Source organism: Panthera pardus, unplaced genomic scaffold, assembly GCF_024362965.1.
Source record: "Panthera pardus isolate Hobbes unplaced genomic scaffold, ASM2436296v1 HiC_scaffold_3, whole genome shotgun sequence".
In the NCBI taxonomy this organism is placed as follows: Eukaryota; Metazoa; Chordata; class Mammalia; order Carnivora; family Felidae; genus Panthera; species Panthera pardus.
In genome coordinates, this window is record NW_026526876.1 from 28,943,112 (window position 1) to 28,965,226 (window position 22,115).

Below are 22,115 nucleotides of genomic sequence, written 5' to 3' on the forward strand. Positions count from 1 at the left end.
GATAGCTTATGTGTGGAATGGATATGGAAGGTAGAGAGGAGCCAACTCTACTTCTACCACATTTCCCAAGCCATCACCAAGCTCTGAAAATGAAGATGGTGCCATCCACAGATGACGACCTACAGTACTTCCAAACTTCCCATGGGCAACCAGCCATCCATTTTCCCTGCTCCTGGGCTGCTGAACAATGCTGGCAGAAATCACGTAAATATGCTCACTGATTTCCTTGAAGACGTGTATTACCCAGTCTCATTCAGGCCCGTTGTACCGCCTGCCATTACTTTCCTTCATTTGCCGTTAACTCTCTTACAGCCCTCAGAGCAGTCCTCTTAGTGGCTGCTGGAAAACCAGGTCCGCACACTCCCTCAGCTACCGATCTTGTCTCTCCAGGGCTGTCTAATATACATTCTTTTCACTCTTCTTTCCACCTTAGGATTTCTCCATCTTGTAGCCTGATTTTTCCTCTTTGCCTCTTTGATGTGAGAGTTTTTCCTGAATATTTATTTGCTCCCTGGACCATTTTCCTTCAATTTCCCTTGTTCCAGAGCTGGCTTCGTGGGTGTGTGATCTGTACAATCACACAGGACCACGTACTTAGAAGGGCCCTGAGTTTGGTTTATTGTTCTGCTGTTGCTGTCTTTAAATTCTTAGTGATTTTTGGACAAGAGGGCTCCACATTTCCATTTTGCACTGGGCTCCACAAATGGCACAATCAGTCTTGCCCCTCTCCTACAACTTCAGTTTCTCTGCCTCAGGCAGTGGTTGTCAGCTTTGGCTGCATGTTGGAACTTTAAAAAAATGCTGAAGCTTAAGCCCCATCCCGAGATCTGATTTAATTGGTTAGGGTTGTGGCCTGGGCACAGGGCTGTTAAAAGCTCTCCTTGGTGATTCCGTTGTGCAGCCAGGATTGAGAACCATAGCTCTAAGGGCTCTTCCTCCTGGCTACTAATGTGCTCAAGTTCCCCATGTCCGGAAACAACTTTTTTCTAGATTCTGATTCTATATTAAGCTTTAGTTCCATGTCTCTCTTCCTTAACGGATAAGAGTTTTTTGTAAGATGAGTTGATTTCTTCTTCTTTCTTCTTCTTCCTTCTTCCTCTTTCTTTTTTCTTTCTTTCTTTCTTTCTTTCTTTCTTTCTTTCTTTCTTTCTTTCTTTCTCTTTTCTTTCTTCTTTCTTTCTTTCTTTCCTTCTTTTCTTTTCTTTTCTTTTCTTTTCTTTTCTTTTCTTTTCTTTTCTTGTCTTCTTTCCTTTCTTCCTTTTGGTCTGTTTTATCAGTTTCTGGAGATGCATGATAAATATCTCCTTTCTTTTCTTTCTTCTTTCTTTCCTTCCTTCCTATTTTATTTTTTCTTTTCTTTCTCTCTTTTCTTTCTCTTTCTTTCCTTCCTTCCTTCCTTCCTTCCTTCCTTCCTTCCTTCCTTCCTTCTTTCTTTTCTTTTCTTTTGGTCTGCTTTATCAGTTTCTGGAGATGCATGATAAATATCTCCCTTCTTTCTTTTCTTTTCTTTCTTTTTTCTTTCCTTCCTTCCTATTTTCTTTTATTTTTTCTTTTCTTTCTCTCTTTTCTTTTTCTTCCTTTTCTTCCTTTTCTTTCTTTTCTTTCTTTCTTTCTTTCTTTCTTTCTTTCTTTCTTTCTTTCTTTCAGTTTGCTTTATCAGTTTCTGGAGATGCATGATAAATATCTCCCACGGTGATTATGGGTTTGCCTATTCACTTTTTTAGCATGCATAGTGCCTTTAAAAAGTCTAAAGTTAATCCTTACAATTCTGTTAACTGTTATCTGTCAGTTTGCTAGGTACACACAGGTTCAGGATAGTTATATCTTTCTGAAGATTTTTAAAAGTAATTAAATAGCATCTTTATCTTTAGCTATGTTTTCCTTAAATTTTACTTTCCTTATGCTAATATATTGATACCAGCTCTCTTTGATTTGTATTTGCCTGATTTATCTTTTTCAGTCTTTTTACTTTCAAACTTTCTGTGTTGTATTTTAGGTGTGTCTCCTTTAGAGAACATATATCTGAGAATTATTCAAAATCAGTCTCAGTGTCCTTTTTTATTTTAAACTTGAAAGATGATCCGTTGTCTATGTATTTTTTTTATCCTTGTTTTTTTAAACTAGTGTGTTTAATCTTTTGTTGTGATTACTGACATACTTGGATTTTTCTATTTTTTAAAATTTTTAAAAATATTTATTTAATTTTGAGAGAGAGAGAGACAGAGCATGAGCGGGGGAGGGGCAGAGAGAGACAGACACAGAATCAAAAGTAGGCTCCAGGCTCTGAGCTGTCAGCACAGAGCCCAACATGGGGCTGGAACACGCAAACCACGAGATCATGACCTGAGCTAAAGTCAGATGTTTAACTGACTGAGCCACCCAGGCACCCCATCTGCCTATTTTGTTTTGCATTTTCTATTATCCCATGTTTTCTCTTTTTTCTTATTCTTTTTTCCTTCTATTTGACAATTATTCATTTTAATGATTATTCATTAACTTATTTATGATTCATTTTAGTGATTATCCTCACATTTTTAACACTCAATTTTATTTTTGAGGCAGCATGAGCAGGAGAGAATCAGGGAAGAGAGAGGGAGAGAGAGAGAGAGAGAGAGAGAGAGAGAGAGAGAGAATGGGAGAGAATCTTAAGCAGGCTTTATACGCAGTGTGGAACCACATGTGGGACTCCATCTCACGACTGTGAGATCATGACCTGAGCTGAAGCCAAGAGTTCAACGCTCACCTGACTGAGCCATAGAGGCGCCCCAACACTCATAATTAATTTAACAAATTATAGATTTGACCAGTATCCTAAGTCTCTACTCAAACAATACAATGAACTTAGGAAGCTTTAATTCTGAGCACCACCCTTCTCATCTCCCATGTCACTGTGCGGTAGAGTATTTTAGCTCTTGTTTAGTACTCCGCAAAACAGTTAATTCTTTTTTGTTTCCAATTTTTAGGAGTGTAAAACATACATATGCTTCAAAAATCAGAGTATGGTGAATATACACTGTGATCTCCTTGCCTCTTCTGTCTCCCAGCCCCTTACTTTCTCTGTCTGCAGGCAACCAATGTTACTATTCTCTTGGATTTCCTTCCAGAACATTTTACAAGAAAAAAGTATATGTACATACTTTGTATTTATTTATTTTTCTCCTTTTTATACAAATAGCAGTGTACTACACATACTGTTTCATATCCTTTTCCTTTTGGAGATCTTTTACATCATCACGCAAAGAGTTTCTTAAGTCATTAAAATGGCTGCAGGGGCACCTGGGTGGCTCAGTCAGTTAAGCATCCGACTTCAGCTCAGGTCATGATCTCCCAGTTTGTGGGTTCGAGCTGCACATGGGGATCTCTGTTTCGGATTCTCTGTGTCCCTCTCTCTGCCCCTCCCCTGGTCGTGCTCTCTCTCTCTGTCTCTCTCTCGCTCTCTCGCTCTCTTTCTCTCCCAAAAATAAATAAATTTAAAAAAAATGGCTGCAGAATATTTCATGGTAAGGATAAAGCATAATTTAACTAGTCCCCTAGTTATTTAACCTAGTAAATACAGTAGTAGTTAACCTAGTAAATAATTAACCCGGTAATAGAGTTAATCTAGTAAATAGTCATTTAGTTATTTCCCCAACCGTTTGCTAGTATAAACAACCATGTAATGAGTTGCCCTGTATGGGCGGCATTTGGAACAAGTGTATCCCAGATAGTATCCTAGGGGTGAGATGCTAGGTCATGAAGGTGGCTGAATATGCCACCCCAAATATGTGACTTTGGCAAAAGAAGTATTTTGAGTTAAAGGGACTTGGAAAACAGCGGGTGTTAAGAAGAGCACTCTGATCTCTCTCCTCTTCCTTCCTGAATGCAGGAGATCAACGCCCCATGAGGAAGATGCTCTCTTTATACCAGGAGGAAAGTAACATTCTTATCACTGGGGATGGGGAGTTGAGGCTGGCAGAAATCTGTACAAATCATGTTAAACTAACCTTTGTCTTCTAAACTCCACCCAATTAACTACCCTAGGCCAAGTCCCTTTGCCTGGACACATTTTCACTCTATTTACAACTCTTTGGCCAATTTAGCACACAAGTGTTGGACTCTGCTACTTTGAGTCTTCGTTTTCTGTGGGGACTCCCATGTACCTGTAAAATTTTTAAAAATGTGTATGCTTTCCTCCTGTTGATCTGTCTTATGTCAATTTAATTCTCAGGCTCAGCCGAAAGACCCTAAGAGGGCAGTGGAGAAATTGTTCCTCACTCATAGTCCACAGGTGTGAGGTCTGTCACTTTGGTAGGTATTACCAAATTTCCTCTGTGGAGGTTGAATCAATATAAACTCCTGTCTGCAATTCATGAGTACCCCATGTATTTTTCAACCTTTTGATCTTGGTCAGTCTAATATGGAAAGATACTATCTTTCTGTATTACCACTTTCAAGGTGGTTTTGATTTGGATCTTTTATGAAGAATGGGATTGAATATCTTTTCACACTACTGAGAACTATCTGTTCATATCCTTTGCTTATTTTTATACAAGTTAGTTTCTTTCTAATCAATTTGAAGCTCTTTGATGTATTAAAGGAGTTAGCCCTTTGTGTACGAGTTGCAAATGTGATTATTTTTGGCCATGCAGAAATTTTTGATCTTGAAGTAGCAGAATTAATATCTATTAAAAAGGGGCACCCGGTGGCTCAGTTGGTTGGGCGTCTGACTTCGGCTCAGGTCATGATCTCGTGGTTCATGAGTTCAAGCCCTACATCGGGCTTTCTGCTGTCAGCACAGGGCCTACTTCAGATCCTCTGTCCCCCACCCCCCCACTTCTGCCCCTCCCCTGCTCTCTCTCAAAAATGAATAAACACTAAAAAAAATTTTAAAAAATACAATGACTGAAAACGTTTGTCATTAAAAAACATGTTATTAGTTCTGTTAAGTTAGAACTTAAAAACTTAAGTATTTGAATTAACTAATGTTTAACTAATATTAACTTGAATTAATTAATAATTGAAATCTTACCTGTGCTTTCCAGTCTCTTTTATGGAAAAAATAGTTCTCAAAGAAGTTCAGAGGCTCCTTTCTCCTTAGCATTTCTAATTTCTGCATGTCTTTGAATGGCTTTCCCATCACCACCCCATCCACATTAGGAAACAATGGAAAGATGGGTATTTTTGAATACGGGCTATCTGAAGGAGGATTGCACCCTAAAAATAAAAACAAAAATGATATTATGAACAGTGTAAGAGGAAATTCACATAAAAGACATACATGTAGGGCCTATTTTGCTCTTTGTCTAGTCTTCTCAGTGGCTGTGACCCTCACTCTTCACTCTCTTGCCTTCTCCCCCACTCCCAGACTTTAGGCTTCACCTGAATCATGAGGACTCAGGTTAAGATGCAGATTTGCTTTCCAATGATACCTGTGTGACATAGACCAGACAGAATAGGCTGTGGCCCTGTTTCTATAGCACTTGACCTCTAGTATTTATTTCTGACCAGTAATCTACAAATAAATCCTTTGCAACAGTGGGGAGAGGACAAATGGCTCTTACTCTTGAGCTCTTCAAGAAATTTAAATAAATCCTTTTCTTTCATTATTGCAGTCCGGGCAGCATTGGCAAAGGCAGCTGTGCTTGAGCTGGGAGGGGTGCATATGTCTTGCTTAAATCTCCTTTTTTCATAAGCCATGGTGTATGGATTCCATAACATTCCTGACCTGGTTTCCTGGAATTTTCTTTGGAAATAGCTAAAAAAAAAAAGTAATTAAAAAAAGAATAAGAAGTGCTGTATAGTCCTACTGGAAAAGTGCCTAAGTGCTGGACAAAAGGAAAAGAAGTCCAGCTGCAAGGTATAGGCAGAATCCATTTATTTTAAACTTAATTTGTATATTCATTCAATATTATTTATTGAGTGCTTATTTTTGTGACATTCATAGAATATCTACTAATACTTTCCCCAGGCCATTTGGCTAGTTTATATTTCTAGTTCCTGGGCTTTAGCTTCCTTCCTCCTCCCCCCAAACCTCAAGTCTTGTCTAGAAAAATACCTATCGATAGTGATCCTTGACAAAGCCTTGAGTGGCACCAGCTTGAATACAAACATTAATCATGCCTACCATTATATTACTTTGTGTTGAGTTTTAAAATGCAACTACTCTGTGTTGAGGATTTAAAAGAAATCCTTATTGCAGAGAATTTGGAAAATGCAGAAGAGTATAAAAAGGAAGTATCACCAATAATCTTACTATTCAGTAAATCACTATTGGTTGCATTTCTTTGAGTTGTGTGTGTGTGTATGCATGCACATGTGTATCAACAGCTTTAGGAGATCTGTTACTGTGCATTTTAGTTTATAAATACTGTAAGATATGCTAAGGGACTCTCATTCACAGCACAAACATCCCCAAAGGTATAGACATCTGATTTACAAACATGCATGCCTTAAACATTCATTGCAGATCAGATTCCCTCTTGCAGCTGGAACGATGGATGTCTCTGGAGCTGTGGGCGGGGGGGGGGGGGGGCGGCGGGGAGGACTTGGTATAGTGGGGCTTCAGTACCAATGTGGGAGACCTCGCTTCTCAGTGTGCGGAGCAGAGGACCGTCACTGCTTACTGTTTCAGAGGACGAAATGCAAGACCTTGCTTATCATTACACAGGCAGGTTTTTCTGTTACAGCAATGGGAAGCTTCATTGCTTTCTGGGATGATGACAGGCAACCTTTTTTTTTTCCTCTCAGAAAGAGGGAAAGAACTCATTCTAAATGTTGGAGCTGCAGCAGTGGTTGGGTAGATGTGCCAATAGCGTTCTGCTTGGAGTCTGGTTTATAAATTTTATTTTATTATTTTATTTTATTTTATTTTATTTTATTTTATCTTATTTTATTTTATTTTATTATTTTATTAGAAAGAGGGAGTGTGTGACGGGGGAAAGGGGAGGGGAGAGAGAGAGAGAGGGAGAGAGAGAGCATATGAATGAATCTTAAGTAGGCTCCTTGCTCAGTGTGGACCCCAACTTGGGGCTCTATCCCATGATCCTAGGATCATGACCTGAGCCAAAATCCAGAGTCAGATGCTCAACTGACTGAGCCACACAGGTGCCATAGCAGTCTGGTTTATAATCAGATAATTCCTTCCTTAGCCTTGAACCCAACTATCCACAATGTTCTTATCCTCCTCTGAAAATATATAATGCTCATTTCTCTTAGTGTAATTTAATTCCTACCAGGTCCCTCAAGGTTCACCTTTCCTTTCCCTCCAAGTATTCTCTGCATACCCTATGGCTCTGAGTGTGGTCCTCAGGCCAGCAGCATCAACAGCACTGGGAGCTCATTAGAAATACAAATACTCGGTTCTCACACAAACCTACTGAATCAGAAACCCTGGGGCCCAGCAATGTGTTTAAGCAACTGCTCCAGGTGATCCTGATGTGTGCTCAAGTTTGAGAACACTGCTATCGTCTGTAGTCTCCCCTTCTCTGACACACTAATCTTGGCTCAATGGTTATATACCATGTTATATCTGTAGTTTCTTCCTCCCTTCTCTCCTTCCTGCCTCCTTTCCTTCTTTCCTGTTGTAATCTTTCTTTAATGACACAGGTGTTCCTGAAATCTCTTTTGGTCCTTGGATGCCTATTCATATTTGAGAGTGAGAGTAAGCACTCTTCAAGGCCAGTTGGAAGCTTTTTGGTATGATGGGTCTTATTGAGTGGGAACTTACTATCAAGTAATTGGTTTGAGCCTTGTTTCATCATGGGACCCCCCCCCCCCCCTTTTTTTAAGGGGACTTTTAACTGTGAGTATCCATGTGTTGTTTTCCTCTTTCTTGAGCTAGTCAATTTCCCTGGTGAGGGACCCTCTGATATTTTAACTGAGTGGTATAAATCTAGCTGTTAGTACATTGGGACTTAGGGAAGGGGAAGGTGGCTGGTTCAGGGTGGGGGTCTCACCATTCAGTAAGTGTACTTTCATGTAGTTTTCTATTTCCGCTCTGATACCCTCATCCTCAAGTTATGTCTGATATCCTGGAGTCCAGACGATCCTTCTGGTACAACCTCTTCAGAGAGGTAACTATCAAGGCAGTCATTTGGTTGGGTGGGGTTAGGGAGAAGAATCTAAGGGTCAATCTGCTTCTCATGCTACTTTTATTATTTATTTATTTATTTATTTAAAATTTCAAACTCATGCTACTTTTAACTAGTCTTTCTGTGTTGGGGTCCCCCTGTCCTCTACTTTCAGAGGTTGCTGAGTTCAGAGGTTCAGAGTTCCTGAGCCTGTCATGTGTTCTGTGGTGAGAATTGGCTTCTTGACCTTCTCCATGGCAGGTACTCAGATTTCAGCTTGTTCTGATCTCACCAGTCCGTAAACAGTCATCCATTTACTTTCCAGCTTCCCAAATTATGCTGATATCTCTTGTCTGCTCTTCCTTTTCTTTATGGGTTTTTGCCCTCTAAATTTTTTACTGTTATTTTAGTGCAATTTCAGAAGGAAGAAGAGGTGAAAACATGCATTTATTTTAATATGTTTAACCCAACTGCTGTTTTATAGCCCTCTGAAATTTGGCTTTCCTCCCATCATCCTTTTGGATGGGACCTTTGGTTCCCTTATGACTTCATAACCACCCAATCTAATTCTACCCATTCGGTTGTCACTTCACCTGGCCTCACTTTAGCATTTAATACTGGTGGAAGGTCCATCCTCTTTTGGATTTCTCTGTGGCCCTGGCTTCTCTGACTTCACACTATCCTGGTTCCCTTCTTGATGACTAATGTTTCCTTAGCTGACTCCTCTTCCTTTCCATGACATAACTATGGGAATTCTTACAGTTCTGTCCTCAGTCCTTTGCTTATCTCTCCCCCACCTCACCCTGTGGGGATATAGAGAAGTACATGGATATGAAGCAGATTTAGGAGGTCAGATAGACAGGATTTTGTGATTGGTGGGATGGGGGAGTGACAGAGCAGCAGCAGCTGAGGAGGACGCTGGGTGGGTCTTTGGCAATTGGATAAACACAGTGAGGTGGTGGAGCCATTCGCTGAGGTTTGGAACCCAAGTGTAAGAACCAGTAGAAGTGGGGGTGGGGGAAGGAGATGAATTAGGCTTTGACACTTTGGGTGTGAAGTACCTATGGGACTGCCCAGCAGGCAGATGGAAGCTTACGGGGGGATCTGGGCTAGGTATCCAGCCTGATCTTCTCTTTGCCTTGTCCTTCTTGTCTGTTGGTGGGACATCGGAACCTACTTCACAGTGTTGAAATAGTGATTAAATGAGATCACTCAATAGATAGTTACTGAGTATAAATTTTTTTTTTCCTAGACACCGGGGATAGACAGTGAAATAAAACAGATAAAAAAATGATCCCTGCCCTCATGAAGCTTACATTCTAGCATGAGAAAACAGATAACAAACACAATAAATAAGTAAATTATATAGTATATTAGAAGGTGATAGAGAGTGTGAAGAAAATTGAAGAGGGGAGACAGGGAGTGGTAGGAGAATGGAGTTTTAGATAGGGTGGCCAAAGAAGGCCCTGCTGAGATGGCAACATTTGAACAAAGACCTGGAAGTGGGAAGATATGTGGCTGTCTGGGTGAAGAGCATTCCAGACAGGGGGAACTGCATGTGTAAAGGTCTTGAGGCCGGAGCATGTCTGGTGTATTTGAGGAACAGCAAGGGTGCTAGCCTGAATGGAGCAGAGTAACAGGAAACAAAGTCAAAGAGGTCAAAAGTGAGGGCAGGTCACCTAGAAGACCAATAAGTGACATACAGTCTAAGACTCATACTCAGAGGGAAATGGAAGGGTTTTGAAGTTTTTTTTAAATAATATTTTATGTTTTTAAGTTTATTTTGAGAGAGACAGAGACAGCGCAAGTGGGAGAAGGGCAGAGAGAGAGAGGGAGAGAGAGAATTCTAAGCAGACTCTGCAAGGTCAGTGCTGAGCCTGATGCAGGGATTTCATGAAACCATGAAATCATGACCTGAACTGAACCAAGAGTCGAATGCTTAACTGACTGAGCCACCCAGATGCCCCATTGGCTGAAGATTTTGAGCAGAGGACTGACATGATCCGACATTTTAAAAGGATCATTTGGTGCTGTAGGCATTAAGACATCAGCTAGATAGAGGGAGTATTGAGAATAGACTGGAGTGGGCAAGGCTGGGGTGGGGAACCAAAAGGTACAAACAGGGAGACCAGTTAGGAGGCAGCAATCCAGGAAAAAGCTAATGCGTTGTAAAGTGCACACTCAGAAATTGCACATAATGTTTAGTAAACATTGTAATCAACTACAGGAACACCTGTCAAATTCTACCATTACCCAGCTCAAGACCGGCTTTCTCAGGAAACTATATGAATGATCTTTGCCACTCATTTGGCATTATTTAGTTGTCTACGTACTTAGGGCTTTACTCTCAATTTATATTTTAAGTTCCTTAAATGCAAACACTACATATCAAACACTTCATCTCCTTAGAAACCGGGTATATGATAAGTAACAACCATCATCATCATCAACAACAACATCATCATCATCATCATCAAAACACCAATATCAGCAAACATTTCCTGGTCACTTACTGGGTGTGAGAGGCAGTGTAGGGCAGTGGAGAAGAGCATGGGTTCTGGAATCAGACTGTGCTAAAATCCAGGCACCATTGCTCCTTGGGGCAAAGTACAACTACCTGTACTTTAGGTTTTTCATTTGTAAAATGAGGACAATAGTACCCATTAAGGAGGTGAGGATTCAAACATAATATATATATATATATATATATATATATATATATATATATATATATATATATATATATAGTATGATTATTCTAGTTACTTCCACATAATAATAGTTATTTTTTATGGGGCTCTAGGAATATTTATTCCTACGTTCCCACAAATGCCCTATAAGGTGGGTATTATTATTGTTGTTCCCATTTTATAGGTGAGAAAACCAAGGCTGAAAGGTTAAGCAATGTGTCAAGTTTGTGTACTAATAACAGGCATTTAATAAATGCCTTTGAACTGGAATGAAGAGTAGAATTTTGTGTGCCTTCTCTTCCACACCTGACAGATACAGGACAGATAGAGCTACCCACGGAGGATTCAGAAAACATTCTGTATTTTTAAGCCTAGGAGGGAAGGCACAACTTTGAAAGAGAATTAGTTAAAAAATTGGTAACAGCAGCATTCAATATAATATAATGATAACAATAGATTGAGAAAATTTATCTTTAGTGATATTTGTTGGAATAAAACACATTTGGGTGTGAGAATATTTCCTCATCCTCCATTCTCAGGTCTACTTCTGGCTGTGCTCCAGTCCAAAAGGCTACTTTGGGATGTCTGAAATTGCTATACATCGTCCCAGAGTCAAAGGAAGCCCCGGGGAGTTCCAGCATGAATGAGAGTGTCTTCCAAATGAGATTTCCAAGCCCAACACAAAGATCATCCCTGGAAAAGTCTGAATTCTTCTGGGATTCTCTAGCCTAGGGTAGGAGAGTCTGAACTTTCTCGGTTGTCTTAGGCCTTCAGTGGGCCCTGAGATGGACTGAGGTCAGTCTTGCAATTTCAGAACTAGGTAGCACAGTTGGGATGAAGGAATTAGGTCTCATGTTGTGGCACGTGAGCATTGCCACAGACCCCATCTCCTTTGTTCTGGGGCAGACCCTGTGGAGAAGGATGTTAATCAGAGGTGACTGCCTTGTACATATCCTCGTAAGTGCTTCTAAGAAGGCTGTTTTTACCCCTTTCTTTGCCACTTACCTTACTATTTCCATTATAGCCTTTCTGGGTAAGGCTGAAGTCTCTACAAGCTTTGATAGGATTTCAAACAACAGGATCCCTGAGTTGCCAGCTAAATCTAAACATTTCTCCTTTTCTGGAACTATGAAGGAGAAAAAAATTCAAGATGCTTTCTGAAAAAACCATCTGTCAAAAAAAGTAATAAGCTGACAAGTCTTTTTATTCTATTTACAAGAGTAATAGCAGGTTAGGTACTAGAGAGTTAGAGAAAAACATTAAAAAATCTGTTCTATTTGGTAGAAAGGTCATTTTAATTACTGAACAGACAGAATAATCATTAAAAAATACTTTTAGTTCTGGGAGCCTGGGTGGCTCAGCTGGTTAACAACCGACTCTTGGTTTTGGCTTGGGTCATGATCTCATGGTTCATGAGTTTGAACACCGTGTCGAACCCCGCTTCGGGCTCCACGCTGCCAGTGCAGAGCCTGCTTAGGATTCTCTTTCCCTCCCTCTCTCTGTGCCCTTTCCCTGCTCACACGGGCTCATGCATTCTCTTTCTCAAAATAAATATATACTTTTAGTTCAGTGACTTCTAAGTATATATTGACTTGAAGTAAATATGACTTGTAATTAAATTGCATTTAACATAAACACGACTCATGTATTAAGGACTATTGTCTTGTTCTTCTAGGTTAAGAAATTGTTGATAAACATATCTCGGGTTTGCAAGCAAACCCTCGTTACTATAGTAGTACTTGAAGCAGTAACTTCTGTTTATTCTAAGGACAGTTCACAGCCTATGAATGAGTGCATTAAAAACATTTTTTTTTTTTTATTTTAGAGAAAAAGAGTGAGCAGGGGAGAGGGGGAGAGAGAGAGTGAGAGAAACTTAAGCAGGCTCCACACTCAGCGCAGGCCTGACATTGGGCTCGATCCCATGACCCCGGGATCATGACCTGAGCCGAAACCAAGAGTCAGATGCTTAACCGACTGAGCGACCCGGGTGCCCCTGAATGAGTGTGTTTTCAAAACAGTACACAGTATTTAGAATTTAGAATGTATTTATTCTAGAAAATATAACCTGAGTTGTGGTTAGTTTTTCCAAGGCAGGCTGTTAAACTCATAAATAAACCATCAGAGGACTAATAATATGTCAAGTACACTTTCACATCATTTATGACCGTGTGTGAGAATATGCTCTTTAACCTCTAGCTGACTCTCCAGTCCTTGCACTGAGGGAAGACTTCATCAGGGTGAGGAAGTCCATTCCTATTTTTTAGGACTAGTAAATTATTTATACCCCAAATTTGCACGAGAGAGAGCATTTTTCTTTTTCTAAAAAAAAAAATTTTTTCATTGTAAAGGGAGCTCCTCTCAAAGTAGTACAGGCGCTTGGTAAAGAATATTATAAAAGGTGACCGATTTTTTCTACACTACTCCAAAAGTTCACACCAGAGACCAAAAAGCAGTGTCTCCTGCAGAAGGACTTGATGCATTTAAGTTAAAATTCTAAAACTGTATCAATTTGCTTAGCAAATAGTGTTTTGGAGAAGCAGTATGGCAAGCAAATCTCACCCCAGAGTACACCTTCCTCACGTGTCTCCTGATCAGAGGCCTAAATGAATAATAGTTACTATGCAGTGACTCACAGCTACCCAGCTGCCATCTGTTCTGTAATAGCTCTACTCACCCACAGCTTTAAGAAAGAGGTTCTTATCTGTTAACACCTTTGTGAAGTCTGAGAAATTCACCTTTCCATCCCCTGAAACAGAAATTTGAAGGCTCAGAACAAAGATATAAGATGCATTTTAGTAATTAGATTATATGTTAAATGTCAAATGAAAACACCTTGGACTATTCAATACGTAAAATCACAGCACGTTAAGGCTGGAGATGTGCTCAGGTGAGCACTGGTCTTCTCGAAGTGGTTTTAGCACCGTTACATGAGTCACCCACAGCCACCAGAAGCAATGGTGGGGTAAAAACATCAACCAGGCTCTCAGCCCCTGCAGTCCTAACCACTCCCTCCTTTCCTGGAGACTTGCCATTTTTGCATGGAATCCACCCCTGGCTTCCCATACCCCCCCCTCTGCTATTTTTATTATTAAAACAACCCCAAGTTGTACCCAGTCACCTCTAACGTTAAAGAATAGTGCTGTTAGAGGTATGTATGTGTGTTCTGATGAAAGAACAGACAAATTGGGCGGAGTTAGTGGAAACAAGTGATGCCTTGATTGACCAGTGACACTGATTCACATGTGGGCCTTATGCTAATTGAATGGGGCACTGGCAGTTGGGTGGGGAGAGGTGAGAGGAGATAGTGAATATATACTCCATACAACATATCAGCATGGGCTATAATCACTAGGTCAGTGTATTCAAAGGGAATGTTATCTAACAGCTTTAAAAATAGCAACAGGGGCGCCTGGGTGGCGCAGTCGGTTAAGCGTCCGACTTCAGCCAGGTCACGATCTCGCGGTCCGTGAGTTCGAGCCCCGCGTCAGGCTCTGGGTTGATGGCTCGGAGCCTGGAGCCTGTTTCCGATTCTGTGTCTCCCTCTCTCTCTGCCCCTCCCCCGTTCATGCTCTGTCTCTCTCTGTCCCAAAAATAAATAAAAAAAAACGTTGAAAAAAAAATTTAAAAAATAAATAAATAAATAAAAATAGCAACAAAAATGCTGTGGCATTTTTGTCACAGTACAGATGGGCTCAGTGGGTGATGGGCATTAAGGAGGGCACTTGGGATGAGCACGGTGTTATATGTAAGTGATGAATCACTGGGTTCTACTCTGGAAACCAATACTACGTTGTATGTTAACTAACTTGAAATTTAAATAAATTAAAAAATATGTAGGTGGGCTCTAATGATGGAAGGAAGATTTGTACTAATAAGATTCAAATGGAAACAAAGGGCTTGGATTTTCTTGGTAACATGTCATTTTTGAAATTGTCAATGACTTTGTATCTGTTATTTCAAGGCACCCTCCAAAATGTACATCATGACAGGTAATCTGAATTTGATGTTGAAATATGACAGTCACTTTTAGTTTCCACACAGAACTTTTCAAAGGATAGTCCATTTTGTACAATTTGATTTTGTAACTTGTACACATACTTTACTGATATCCTTAAAGAGAAACACGTATATGTACTTTTGACAATAAATGAGATTTATTTCTCATTTATGTAATCACTGATAGAAATATATAAATTTATAAAAACCTTCTATGAGAAAAGTAATTACAAGTCAAAGTACTCACCATCAATATCAGCACATTTTAATTCATTATAGACATCACGCTTGGTTAGATTCATTCCCAACTTGGCTAGAGTGCACATCATTCCGTGTAAATCAATACAGCCAGTTTTATCCTTGTTAAAGAAGTTGTAGGCATCTTGGAAGGCTGAGGAAATGCAGTTAAGTTAGTCAGACAGTTAGTTATCAAGAATGAGTATAGGGGTGCCTTGGTGGCTCAGCCGGTTGAATGTCTGACTTCAGTTCAGGTCATGATCTCACGGTTTGTGAGTTCGAGCCCCATGTCAGGCTCTGTGCTGACAGCTCAGAGCCTGGAGCCTGCTTCGGATTCTCTGTCTCCCTTTCCCTCTGCCCCTCCCCCACTCATGCTCAGTCTCTCTCTTCCAAAAATAAACACTAAAAAATGTATTAAAAAAAAGAATGAGTACATATTGTGATGAACTAGGACAGACTATATAGTTGATTGGAGATCATGTTCTAAAAAATTATTGAGAGAAAAATGAGTACATAATAGACATTTCATATAAAGGACATCATCCTTCCATGAGATTTGAACTGGAATAAACTACTTGGTGGAAAACCAAGTATGTTCGCAAAATGGTCTTTGAAAGATGTCCATGCCCTAATCCCTGGAATCTGTGGATGTATTACTTACACAATAAAAAGGACTTTGCAGTTATAATTAAGATAAATTATTGTGGATTATCGGAGTGTGCCCAATATAATTACAGGTCCCTTAGGCAGCCAGAAGCAAGAGAGATGTGGCAAAATGAGAGATCGGAGAGATTCAAAGAATGAGGAGGGATTGGTTTGAAGATGGACGGGGTCATGTAATGTGGAATGCAGATGGTTTTACGGGGCTGAGAGAGACTCCTGGCTAACAGCCAGTAAGGAAACGGGTCCTCAGGCCTAGAACCACAAGGAACTGGATTCTACCAAGAACCTAAATAAGCTTGGAAGTAGATTTTCCTTTAGAGCCTCTTGGTAAGAAGCCAGGCTGGCCAACTCCTTCATTTGGCCTTAAAAGACCCAGAGAAGAGGAACTAGCTGAACCCACCTGGACTTCTGACCCACAGAGCTGTGAGATACTACATCTGTGTTGTTTGAAGCTGCTAAGTTTGTGGCAATTTGTTATGGCAGCAACAGAAAACGAATGCACCCAAATGTACCCAAATTATATGCATGCGAATGTTTTGAATAGAGTCAAAGTTTTTTCAAAGACATACTCCAGGCATTAACTGGAGCCAAACTTAGACATGTATTTTCTAAAATCAGCGAATGAAGAAATAAACCGAGAACAAAGTATATCCCAAATGGCACTAGAATAAAACTTATTTCATATCACAGTCAAGTATTAGCATCTATATGTATGTGATGTGTCTGTATGTATGAAATTCATCTTATAGAGATAATGATACCTGTCTTAAAATTGTGTGAATAGGTAACATCTTTCTCCCTTGATAGGAGGCAGGCTTCTCTAGGGCTGGAGCCATCTCTGACTGGTTTCTAATTTCTCCCTAGTATTTCTAGCATGTTAGTAGGTATTACCTTCATTCATGCAGCCTTTCAACAAATACGCACGTCTTTTTTTTTATGTTCATTTATTTTTGAGAGAAAGAGACAGACAGAACACGAACAGGGAAGGGGCAGAGAGAGACAGAGGCACAGAATCCGAAGCAGGCTCCAGGCTCTGAGCTGGCAGCACAGAGCCCGATGTGGGGCTCGAACTCACGAACCGTGAGATCATGACCTGAGCTGAAGTCGGACGCTTAACTGACTGAGCCACCCAGGCGTCCCAAATACGAATGTCTTCTCTGCGTCAGGTGCTGCTCTAGGTGCCTAGGCTGCACTAGTGCCCTAAATAGACAAAGATCTCTGCACTTATATAAATATAATAAATAGGTAAGTTGGATAACATGTTACAAGGTAGAAGACAAAGGAAAAAAGAAAAAGAAATGCATGTTGGGGGGATTGGGAGTTCCAGGGATTGAGGGATAGGTTGCTTGTATTAAATATGTGAGATCTGAGCAAAGACTTCAAGGGGATGAGGGAATAGCTATCTGGGAGAAGAGAGGACCAGACAGAAGGAAGAGCCAGAGTGAAGGTGCCACGGGGAACAGGCCTGGCAGGTTCCAGGAACAGCAAAGAGGCTGGTGTGGCTGGAGTGGAGCAGAGTGAGCAACAGGAGAGGAACAGGAAAGGTCAGAAGTGTAGTGTGTGTGTGTGTGTGTGTGTGTGTGTGTGTGTGTGAGCGTGTGTGGGTATATTTTACCATTTATTTTAAATTTTATTTTTAAATGCATTTTTAAAAGTTTATTTACTTATTTGGGAAGAGAGAGAGAGAGAAAGAGAGAGAGAAAGAGGAGAGAGAATCCCAAGTAGGCTTCACACTGTCCATGCAGAGCCTGATGTGAGGCTCAAACTTATGAACTGTGAGATCATGACCTGAGCTGAAATCAAGAGTTGGGCACTTAACCACCCGAGCCACCCTGGCACCCCAAATTTTACTTCAGATTGGTTTTAGATAGAGTTGCAAAGATAGCCCAGGGATCCTGTAGATCCCTCACCCAGTTTTCCCTAATGTTAGCACCTTACATTCCTCTGGGACATTCATTACATCTAAGAAGCCAACACTGGTGTAGTGCTGTTAACTAAACTGTAGACATGAATGGGATTTCATTAGTCTTTCCCACTCCAGGATCCCATCCAGGATACTCTATTACATTTAGCTGTCACATCTTTTTAGCCTCTTCTCTGTCACAGTTTCTCAGACTTTTCTTGTTTTTGATGACCTTGGCAGTTTTGAGGAGTACTGTTCAGGTATTTTTATGGAAGTCCCTCAATCTTGGGTTTTCTAATGTTTTTCTCATGGTTAGCCTGAGATTATGGATTTTTTGGAAAGAAGATGAGCAAAGTGAGGTAACGTTCTCCTCATGGTGGTAAGAAGGCTGCATATTGTCAAGATGACTCGGCACGGGATACGTTTACCTGGATTACCTGGCTGAGGGAGTGTTTGTAAGGGTTTCCCCCTGTAAAGTTGCTTCCCTCCTTTCCATTTTCTACTCTTTGGAAGCAAGTCACTAAGGGAAGTCCAGACTCAAGGGACGGAGGGCCGGGGAATGAAGCGCCATCTCCCGGAAGAGGTAATAACTACATTCATTATTTGGAATTCTCTTGTAAGGGAGAGTTCTCGCTTCTCCATTTAAAAAAAATTCAATCAATGACCAACTAGGATTTATCCCAGGAATAAAAGGTTGATTTAATAATCAAAACCATGTATTAATGTATCATCTTATCAAGCTAAACATAAAAAATGTGGTAATTTCATGAGACAGAAAAAAGTACTTGACAAGAACATCTATTCTTGCTATCTAATATCAACAACGTAGAAATACGAAAGAATGCTCTCATCCTAATAAATTTTATCTTTGAAAGACTCTACAAAAAATTCAATCATTTGTTTCTGTCAGTATGGACTTGCGGCTATTCTTTTTATACTTGGAGTTATAACCCAACACTACTTTATTTATTTTGGTTGCCCCAAATTACTCTAGCTTTAACCTTCCAGGTTGCCCTCATGCATCCCTTTGAAAAGCTCCTGTGTCCTTTTGTTTCCTGAGTGCTTCCTTACTTTCTGCCACTATAACATGTCCCAGGTTTGTCTTGTCTATTCCCTGCCCGGGCCCCAGAATCAGCCATTTATCCAAGCCAGTCTGCTTCTTTTATGGGAGACCGGCATTAGGAGTCGAGATCTGGGTGGTGGGTATGCTGTGGGGGTATTGATGCTTCTAAGTCCTCTCAGCCGACAGAGCTAGGAAATACTGTGCATGGATAGTAACACATGGATACACACATACTTCTAATTTTTTCTTGATCTGTCCATCTGTATTCATATGAAGCTACACATGAGTTCACACTGATGTCTCAGAACCTAAGCCAGCACCACTGGTTTACTGGAGCCTTCTCCCCGTGTTTATCTGTAACTTCCCACTCCAAACCGTGAGAAACCTGGCTTCTGCCATCTGCCGTCCATTTACTGAGTTACTCCACCCAGTCCATAGGTACGACAGTTTCAGAATTGTTAAGCTATACCCCTATGGGAAACAACTTTACTGGCTAGAGTGCGTTGTTTCTGTACAGTTCCTTTTGTGTTGGGTCTTAGAGTTTCCAGTCAAAACACCATTTTCAAAGTTCCTTAGGTCATCTCCTCCCCTCACACCCACCTGACTTATGTTTCAACAGGATCACTCTGGCCGTTAGAAAAACAGACTTTTGGAAGAGTTTGGATACAAGTTGGAGACTGGTGGTCAGGAGGCTATTGTGGGTGAACAACAATGGTGCCTCCGACCAGGGTTGGAGCAGAGGTGGTAAGAACTGGCTGCTTCTAGATGCATTTTAAAGGTGGAGCCAATGAGATTTCCTGGTGGACTGATAGGTAGGGTGAGACAGAAGAGTCAAGATTTTTTCTTTCTTTCTTTCTTTCTTTTTTAAATTTAAAAATTTTTTTTTAACGTTTATTTATTTTTGAGACAGAGGGAGACAGAGCATGAACGGGGGAGGGACAGAGAGAGAGGGAGACACAGAATCGGAAGCAGGCTCCAGGCTCTGAGCCACCAGCCCAGAGCCCGACGCGGGGCTCGAACTCATGGGCTGTGAGATCGTGACCTGAGCTGAAGTCGGACGCTTAACCAACTGAGCCACCCAGGCGCCCCGAGTCAAGATTTTTTTTCCAGAATAGTGAAAGATGGAATATCATCATCTGAGATGGGGAAGGTTGTGGGTCGAGCATGTTTTAAGAGTAAGAGGCTGAGGGGAGGGAAGAATGGGGAGGTACTGTTTAGTGGGTGTGGAGGTTCAGTTTGGAAAGATGAAAATGTCTGGAGGTGGATGTGGTGACGGCCGTAGAACATGTGAATATATTTAATGCCACTGATCTCTATGTATACACTTGAAAATGGTTAACACTGTAATTTTTATGTTATGTGTATTTTTGAAATTAATTAAATTTCAAATTAAATAATTTTGAAATTAATTAAATTAAATTTAGTTTAATTTTTTTATTTTAGAGAGAAAGAGAGAGCGAGCATGTGAGTGGGAGAGAGGGGCAGAGGGAGAGAGAGAGAGAATCTTAAGCAGGCACCATGCTCAGCATGGAGTCCGACACAGGGCTCGATCTTATGACTCTGGGATCATGACCTGAGCCGAAGCTGAGTTGGACACTGAGTGTCACCCAGGTGCCCCTATGTTGTGTGTATTTTACCACAATGAAAAAGAGTGTATGAAGAACACATCAGGAGTTCAGTTTGGGATGTGTTGGTTTTGCGGTATCTATTAGACATATAATTGGAGGTGTCAAGGAGGCAATCACATATGAGCCTGGAGCTGGGGAGAGAGGCTTGGGCTGGACACACACATTTGGGAAGTGTCAGCATGTAAGTAGTATTTAAAACCTGTTCCTTCCTGCAGAAACCACAGGAAGGGACCTTGCCCACTGCCTCCCACCCTCCACTTTGCCTCCTGGCTGACTCTGGTGCTGCCCCGTGTGCCCTTTGTGGTTTGCTGTGCCTCTTATTTCTAGGGATGTAGGAGTATAAGACTTTCTTCGTCCTTGATGGTCATTTATGTATCTGTCTGTCTTATAATACCCAATTAAAATAGATCTTGGGAACCCTTAAAACAAGCATCAATGTATATGAATGCTATTAGAAACCTTAAAGTTTTCGAAGGCTATCAGCTGTTGTTGTTGTTGTGATTATTATTATTTTAAAGTTTATTTATTTATTTTGAGAGAGACAGGGACAGCCGGAGTTAGGGAGGGGCAGAGAGAGAGGAAGAGAGAGAGAATTCCAAGCAGGCTCTGCACTTCCCGTGCAGAGCTCCATGTGGGCCTCGAATCCACAAAATCATGAGATCAAGACCTGAGCCAAAACCAAGAGTCTGACACTTAACCGACTGAGCCACCCAGGCACCCCTATAAACTATTATTAAGGCGTTTAGCTCAGTTTTACAAGGATAAATGCAATTCCGATCTTGACAATCTTTTGTTTTTCAAACCGGTTTTCCCAGAAATAAAGGTGATTCTTTGCTTCCTGTTTTTTCAACTGGTCCCAAACTTGGAGGGTGAAGCATTAGCCTTCCCAGAACCCAAACACACTCATGCTTGACTTTCTTTCTTTTTTGTTTTCTTTTCTTTTTTTCTAACGAGTCATGCTTTCCCTTTCCTTTGGGCCTTTGCAGATTCTACTCTATTTTGCCCAGAACGCTTCCTTTTTGCTGTCTGCCTTCCACTCATTATCCAACCTTCTCTGGGACTCCCTTTCTATCCTCCCAAGACCAAGTCAGGAGACTGTCTTTTATGCTCCCATAATACTTTATACTTCCCCTATCATAACTTGTGTCGTATTGTGATTGAAATTGTTTCAGTCAAAAATTCACGCTTTAATGATCTGACTTCTCTGAAAGACTTCCTATCAGGGCAATGACCATGTTTCCCAGGCTTACTACATCGTGGGCTTTAAATAAATATTTGCTATTTGGACTGATAAACTGTAGGAAGCTTAGCTAATTTTATCATTATGATTTTTTTTTTTTCTGTGAGAAATCCTGGGGCTTCAGTTGTATTTACACTGCCCCATTACTTGATTTCTATTTGACTTTGCATTTGTTCTTTTGCATACCCACAAGTCCTTATCTGAATAAAAATATTTGTCTAGGACTGTCCAAATTCTAGGAAGATGTCTGTTTGAAAATAATCGCCCTTCCTTCCCATAAATTAGACACTGAATTAGAACTTCTGGTCTCAAATAGCAGAGGACTACAGTCAACCCTTGAAGTTACAGATCTCAGAGAAGAAAATGATCAGATATATCAAGGAGCTTTCATTTGGGGATGATTCTCATTACCTTGTATTTGTGAAGCATTCAGCTTCCTTTCTTTGTGCTGTAATTGGCACGGGAGAGATCCTGGTAAATCTTTATCCCTGACAAAAGACATGAGAAGATTTAATACATATGTGAAACCAGCAAATGTTAGTTCCATTCTTCAGTTTTTGCTGACTGGAATGACTGTATACATCACAATATATCCAGAGGAGATGCAGCGAGAAAACGTTGGCCACCAAGGTCCACCTCTGCCCTAT

The 22,115-nt window shown here is 40.7% G+C and overlaps 1 protein-coding gene across 6 annotated transcripts in view; it reads right to left on the bottom strand.

Annotated features, from left to right (window-relative positions):
• The window catches only part of EFCAB3 (EF-hand calcium binding domain 3), a 157,773-nt gene that overhangs the window by 7,677 nt on the left and 127,981 nt on the right, over positions 1–22,115 (bottom strand). For all 6 annotated transcript variants that reach the window (XM_019466645.2, XM_053892743.1, XM_019466646.2 and 3 more), the window contains 6 exons: positions 21,880–21,956; positions 14,982–15,125; positions 13,413–13,484; positions 11,744–11,864; positions 5,541–5,734; positions 5,009–5,193 (listed from right to left, as the gene is read on the bottom strand). In XM_019466645.2, coding sequence (XP_019322190.2) covers positions 5,009–5,193; positions 5,541–5,734; positions 11,744–11,864; positions 13,413–13,484; positions 14,982–15,125; positions 21,880–21,956 — 793 coding nt within the window. The remainder of the gene's footprint in view (positions 1–5,008; positions 5,194–5,540; positions 5,735–11,743; positions 11,865–13,412; positions 13,485–14,981; positions 15,126–21,879; positions 21,957–22,115) is intronic.